Genomic DNA, 6,663 nt, shown 5'->3' on the forward strand with positions numbered 1-6,663 from the left:
AGGTGGGCCCTACTAACGGATTCATGGACGGAATCCGTTAGTTGGTGGTAAAATCGAATTTTTGGAAATTTTGGTGGTGGTAAAGTAAATCTTTTTTTTTGGAGGTGGTAAATTCAATTAAGTGGTTATTTGAAGGTGGTAAAAGTCAAAATTTCCTAAATTTAACATAGCAAGATTTCACATAATTACATTTCTTTTTCATTATAAATAGCCAATAATAATTAGAGTAATTAAAGTTAAACACAAGAGGACTAAATTAAATTATCGAAAGGCTAAATTTACCTTTTGTTAAGAAAAAAAAGCTAATTATATATACATACACCAAAAATTCATTAACAATAATTTTCTTTGTGCCTCTCTTTACTTTAAATTATTGATCTACATGTTAAAACAAAAGTAGAAAATACCAAAAAATAAAATAAAAACAATAATTAACAAGTTTGACCAGTAGACTCACTCCTCCTCCTCTTAACCTGAAACTCATCATGTGTGAAAGCGCCACCGGTAGCCATAGCCGCAGCCAGTTGCCAGTCATCCACAACCATTCCATCTAAATCAAATTGCTCCATATTCACTCCATCAAGCAAGCAACTCTCTCCAAACATACCGCCGCCTCGGCCGGGTGGCTTGGCTTTTCGTCTACCAGCCCCTATGGGAACATTCCTAAGGGCTCCGCCAGCGGTCCAGTACCGCTGGCAGCCCTTACAAAAATGACGAGGTTGATTGACATTGTAATTGTTAAAATAACAAAATTTTGTTTCCATGCTCTTGCACCTTGGACAAGGGATAATCTTATCAGGCCTCTTGTGAATAAGATTGTTATTGTCGTTGTTGTTGTTATTGCTATTCTCTTCGGGTTCGTTTTTGTTTTCTTGTTTTACTTGTAACACGATTGTCTGGCCGAATAACTTGATTTCGGCCATTTTGCAGAGAGGAGAGAAATAATTAAAAGAAAAAAAAAAAAATTGTGAAAATGGGGAAGTGGGTATTTTTTTGTTGGGTGTTGGGGAAGAGAAGGGAGTTAAGGTGTATATATATATGTAAGAGATTATACAATAAAGTGCAAAAAAAGGGATTGACCACAAAGTGTTTGTAAAAAGTTCCCAAAGTAAAAATTGCACCAAAAAAAGGAAGAAGAAAAAAGGGGATGCATGTGATAGTGAGAGCCGCCAGATTATATAAAAAGAAAGGAATGGTGATTTGCAGGAAAAAAAAAATTAAAAAAAAAATTAATATAAAAAAGGCATAAAAAGTTTGGCGTAGAAAAAGTTGATGCTGAGCTTTTTGTCCACATCATTACTCCACGGAAGCATCTATATTTTCTCTCTCCTAATTTTATTTTATTTATTTATTTATTTGTATTATTAATTTGATTTGTTTGTTGAAAATTAAGGAAAAAAAAAGGTTGGTATTAAAGCCAGGTAGGTCGATCGCTTACAAAGTAACCAAAGTTTGAGGGACAAGGAAATTATATTGTTGGAGGACTATTATTGAATGAAGGCATAAAGTATTCACTAATGTATGTTTTAAGGGATTTTGGTGATTGTTTTCTTATTGGAAATATAATGGTTTGGCGATTTTGGGGTTTGTGTGTCTACTTTAATTTGTATCTATAATGAAAAGAGGTGGCAAGTGGATGGAAGGATGGGCGAACGAAATATTTGTAGGTTATATTGATTATAGCAAGTATGATTAGTTTTATGTGTTTGTGTTGTTTTGGATTACAACAAGGATTTTGATTAGTTTGGATGAAATTAGTTATAGTTATTGGATCCAGTTCAAGATGATAATATTGAGTTTGTTCATGGATAATTAGTTAAACTCTGGGCTACATTTCATTTTTTTAGAAGATTTCATCTTATTTAATTAATGATGAACGAGTATTGGATGGGTTGAGTTTTAGTTAAAATGTATTGTTTTCTTCAACGATCAAGTTTGTAAAGATGGTGTGTGCGAGTTTTTTTAAGCACATGTTTGTGTTTAAAATATGACACTAACATTATTTGTATTAACAAAAAAATAATGTAGACTAGGCTAGAATTTTTTTTTTTTCAACTTACATAATTATCACTTCTTGATCTTTAAATAATTAAATTCCTTTGTTGTAAAACTTCATTGCCAATAATACAGTTTGATATTAAATAATTACAAATTTAATAAAAAAAAATTGAATCTTACTTCACCCTCTTAATACAAGATGATAAACCATACAAATTAATATTAATGAACTTAGCATAATCTTATCCAATTTGAGTCTATCTTCATTCGTTCTATGAACCATAATGTGAATTAACTTTACTCAAGCTCAAATTCAAACTAAATTCCATTTTCAATTCAACTTGAATAAATTTAATTTTAGCATGCATATGTAATTGGCTTACTATCTCTAGTGTAGACAATAACCTACATGGTTAGGGAAAAATGGTATACAATATATGAATTATTGTATAAATAAGTATGAAAATCATATAGTTTAGTTGTTGGTAAAGTGTGAAAAGGCGAGATCAAGACACGAAATCCAGTGGCGGAGCCAAAAAAATTTTGTTGGGGGGAGCCAAATATTATGTATGTACTCATATTGCATACACAAAAAAGATATATACTTCTTTATAATACTTCGTATAAAATTTAATAATATAAAATACAATAATTTCCTATTCTAAAACAATATAAATTAAATGAGTGAGACCCAATTATTTATACAAGTATTAAAAGTAAAAAATTAAGTTAAGTGAGTACATTTTGGACATAGAGAGACAAATGTCCAAAGACCCCAAACTAGATAATACTCTTATAACTACAAGTTTGCAGGCGATAATTGTACTAAAGCAAACTTGAACAAAAAAAATGCAAGGAATAGGACTCGAGCTCAAGATGCGGATGACAAAATGAATAATGCAACCAAATTAAACCAACTCTACTACTTATAAGCATATTTAATATGTTGCTACTTTTAATAAATATATACAGTCATGGGGGAGGCCATGGCCCACGCCAGCCCCCTTGGCTCTGCCACTGACGAAATCACTTGACTTCTAAAAAAAAAAAAACAATTTCATAATTAACGTGTTAAGACTTATTATATGGCTTAATAGACCATCTATTAATCTTCACTAATTAAAACTTTTCTATTTTATCTTTCATCTGAGAGAAGTCTACCTTACTATTAATTTTTTAATGGAGAGATTAGACCGCCAAATCACCAAAATCTATTGATTACAAACCAAACTAGTTATATACTCCTAATATAATCATCCAATGTAATGAATTGTTGGAAAAAATTCAGCATAGTTGGACTTTAATATACTAAAAGATATTCATATATTGTATTATATCTTATAAATTACATATAATTTTCAAGGTACTAGGGATTGAGAAAAGTCTTTGTAGGATATTTCATGACATACTTGAAGCAAATATTTAATTTATATTGTGATTCTTTTCGTTCACTTTACATTTACCCAATGAGGTTTTTTTGGATTTAAGTAATATGATGATTAGTAGGTAGCACATGGTTAGACCTTAATCTATGGCTATTGTCACAAGCTTCTTTCTTTATTAGTGTACTAATAATTATCTTTACAAGCTACTTTGTTTAATTGTTTTATGCTTTATAATTTCCTCTTTTTCTACTTTCTTTCCTTTTGTGCCAATTAGTGTTTATTCCTTAGATTACTTATTCCTCAAGAGCTCTTGGAATGTAGAAAATCGTACGAATAGAAATAGTTAATACAAAACACAAAAGTACTTCATTTTTGTAATTTACTCAATTATTCTACTTATTGAAGAGAAGAAGAGTCCGAGTTACATTATTCCTCTATCTCTTGATTTCTTCAATTATCCATATTTATCAATCGAGGTAAGATCCATAGAGTAAGTATATTTAAGACCTTCAAGGCAAACAATCTGTATGTGTAGTTGAGTGAGCAAGACATTAATTGTTTTTGTCTAGAAACAACATCATCCACAAAATCATCAAGGACTGATCCGGCCAATACCCACTTAATTTGGTTTTTTCTTCCTAATTAAGACTCATTCACTTGTATTGTAGCACGAGCATAACCCATGAGTCTTTGAAGCTCGATATGTACTCAATTAGGGCGGGGTGAATTGAGTACGTGATGAGACCAATTGTAAAATGTAAATTCTTTTAATTGGTACTATTAAGTACGTAGTAGCAAATCAAAACTTTTTTTTTATTTGAGGAAATTTAAACATTTATAATTACAATAAATTTAAATCCACACACCAAATTTAACGAGATTCAACTTCAAATTGATTTATAACCTATGGCATCCTAATCTTTTTTATTAATCAACTCAAAAAAAAAAAAAAAAAATCTATAAACTCAAGTCCTTACTTTATGAAGAAGCCATTAATTCCCTCACAAAATGCATGGAAAATATAATTGATAAACCGTGGTTTTGTATGTAGCATATGGGATGAATCTCCTTCATTTTATAAATAATTGTATATGGCTATACTAGGTCTATCCTTATGCACGCGTTATGTGTGAAATAATTTAGTAAAAAAATGAAACAACTAATGAGCTATTCATCAATTTAATCTTGTAAGCTTAGTATAATATGAAAAAAACTAAACGTATAAATTTCAACGATACCGTACAATTAGATGGTATTGGAATATATTAATGAAAATTTATATTGTAAAAGCTCGATCTACATTGGTTATCATATAGATGTAACTCATTTTTGGAAAATTTGGCATGCATGTTGGGATGTAAGTCCATGGACTAGCAATATTGTGTTTATGAATGATCAACACAAACTCGGCATGGCACAAGCACAACTTGTTTGAGCATGAGACACATTGGCAGGGCACGTGGGCCTACATACCTTGAATCATGCTCGATTTTATTAGTTACCCAACCGATATGAACTCTTGGGCTTACTAGGCTACTTAATAGCCTGTTTGGATAAGAAGAAATGGAGGGGAAAAAGAGGTTGATTAAATCCATTGTTTGGATAACAATTTAAAGGGATGAGGGAAATAATGAGAAAAATTGTCGCTGTCTACCTTCACAAGAGAACAAGAAGTGAGACATTTTTAGGTATTTACATGGCTACATCAAAGTATTTAGGAAGGGCAAGTTTATGTCTACTTGTTATTAATTGGCAATTTTTACCACTAATGTTTTTTTTTTTCTTGGAAAACTAGGTTATCCCCTTTGGGAGGGAATGCCTAATTAAAGATGCAAAATCCTGACAATAATAGATTCGATGAGGTGAAAGAAAAAAGGACAAAAGCAAAAGGCATCGACAAGTTTTCTGTGCAATGAATCAAGAATTATCCAATGAAATCTAAACATTAAATCAAAATTAATCAATCATATAACGCAATTTAACACCTTAATTAAGTCATTTGATTTAGCCTTTTTCACTTTATCTTTAAAAACATCTTTATTTGTGTAGTTAAACTATCAAAAGTGAGAAAGGAACAACGTATGCCACCAAAAAATATTTTCTCAACGGCCATTATGAAAGATGCACTCATCCTCTATGTTGGATATGCTTTTTCCAAGTAATGCTATTCCTTTTAGCTTCAATTTATAGTTTTTTTTAGAATCATAATTTTTGCAATTTCTAATTTTTAGATGCCTTGGAAAAAAAATACTCGGTATTACGTTAATTGTAATTTAATCGCTTAACATAATTAAGATGGTATTTTACTTAAGCTCGTTTCAAATTGCTGAAGAAGCAAGAATATCATTGTTCCTATATGGAATTTGTTACTATACTATTTTTTTAAACTCATGCAACACACAATTTATAACAATTAAAGAATTATAGTACTTTCGTAGTATTTACCTTTAATAATTGTATTGAGCTTTTTTCAAAAGTCTTAACAAACACTTTAAATTACTTTTAGCATTTAACAATAGTAATATGACATGGAATTTGGAACCTTGAGTCAATTAAAGGTAGCTTTCAACGTTATATATTACGGTAATTAACTAATATTATAATATGTTTAGTAATGGTTTGCTTTAGGGGAGTTTCTTTAAAAAAAAACAAATCTTCTTATTTTATGTAAAAGCAATCTCCTTTCCAATAAAATTATCTTTTTTTTTTTTTTTTTCCACACTACATGCAGACGATGCAGTCATGCAAACAAACAAGCATTTCCGTTTTTTTTTTTTTTATCTTTTTTCTTGGAAAGGAAGAAAGATACCAATTTACATTTTCTTGAGGTTGCTTTAAGACGAAGTTTATTTCTTTTTTTTGGTGAAATTCTAAACAAATACTACTTGAGAAACTAATTATATACTCCGTAACAAATAATTACATGTATGCGCTACATATTTGTTATACACCATTATTATGTGCAAATCTCATAAACAATACACAGATTAAAGTTGCACATAATAATTAACGGGGGTGGTATAATTTTTCAAAAACAAAAAAAAAGGACAAACTAGCGGAGGGAATACTGTTTGTAGGAGGTGTTCTAGTCCTTGCCAAACATTAAAAAATGATCAAATTCTGGATTTCCATTCGTTGGCCTTCGTTAACTACTTGAGAAACAATTTTAACATTAGAAGATAGAACATAACTGTACCAGTTAACCACACTAACCTTACATTTCATTGCCAACAACTGAGATACAATTAAGGATGAGTCGACTGACAGTGGCAGTGGTAGT

At 30.4% G+C, this 6,663-nt stretch overlaps 1 protein-coding gene across 1 annotated transcript; it reads right to left on the minus strand.

Annotated features, from left to right (window-relative positions):
* Nucleotides 1-328: 328 nt before the first annotated feature.
* Nucleotides 329-1,318, minus strand: LOC110730593 (dof zinc finger protein DOF1.5-like). Its single transcript, XM_021910415.1, has one exon. The coding sequence runs from the start codon at nt 921-923 to the stop codon at nt 432-434; it is 492 nt and encodes a 163-aa protein (XP_021766107.1). The 5' UTR covers nt 924-1,318; the 3' UTR covers nt 329-431.
* Nucleotides 1,319-6,663: the final 5,345 nt, after the last annotated feature.

Source organism: Chenopodium quinoa, unplaced genomic scaffold (genome assembly GCF_001683475.1).
Source record: "Chenopodium quinoa cultivar QQ74 unplaced genomic scaffold, ASM168347v1, whole genome shotgun sequence".
In the NCBI taxonomy this organism is placed as follows: Eukaryota; Viridiplantae; Streptophyta; class Magnoliopsida; order Caryophyllales; family Amaranthaceae; genus Chenopodium; species Chenopodium quinoa.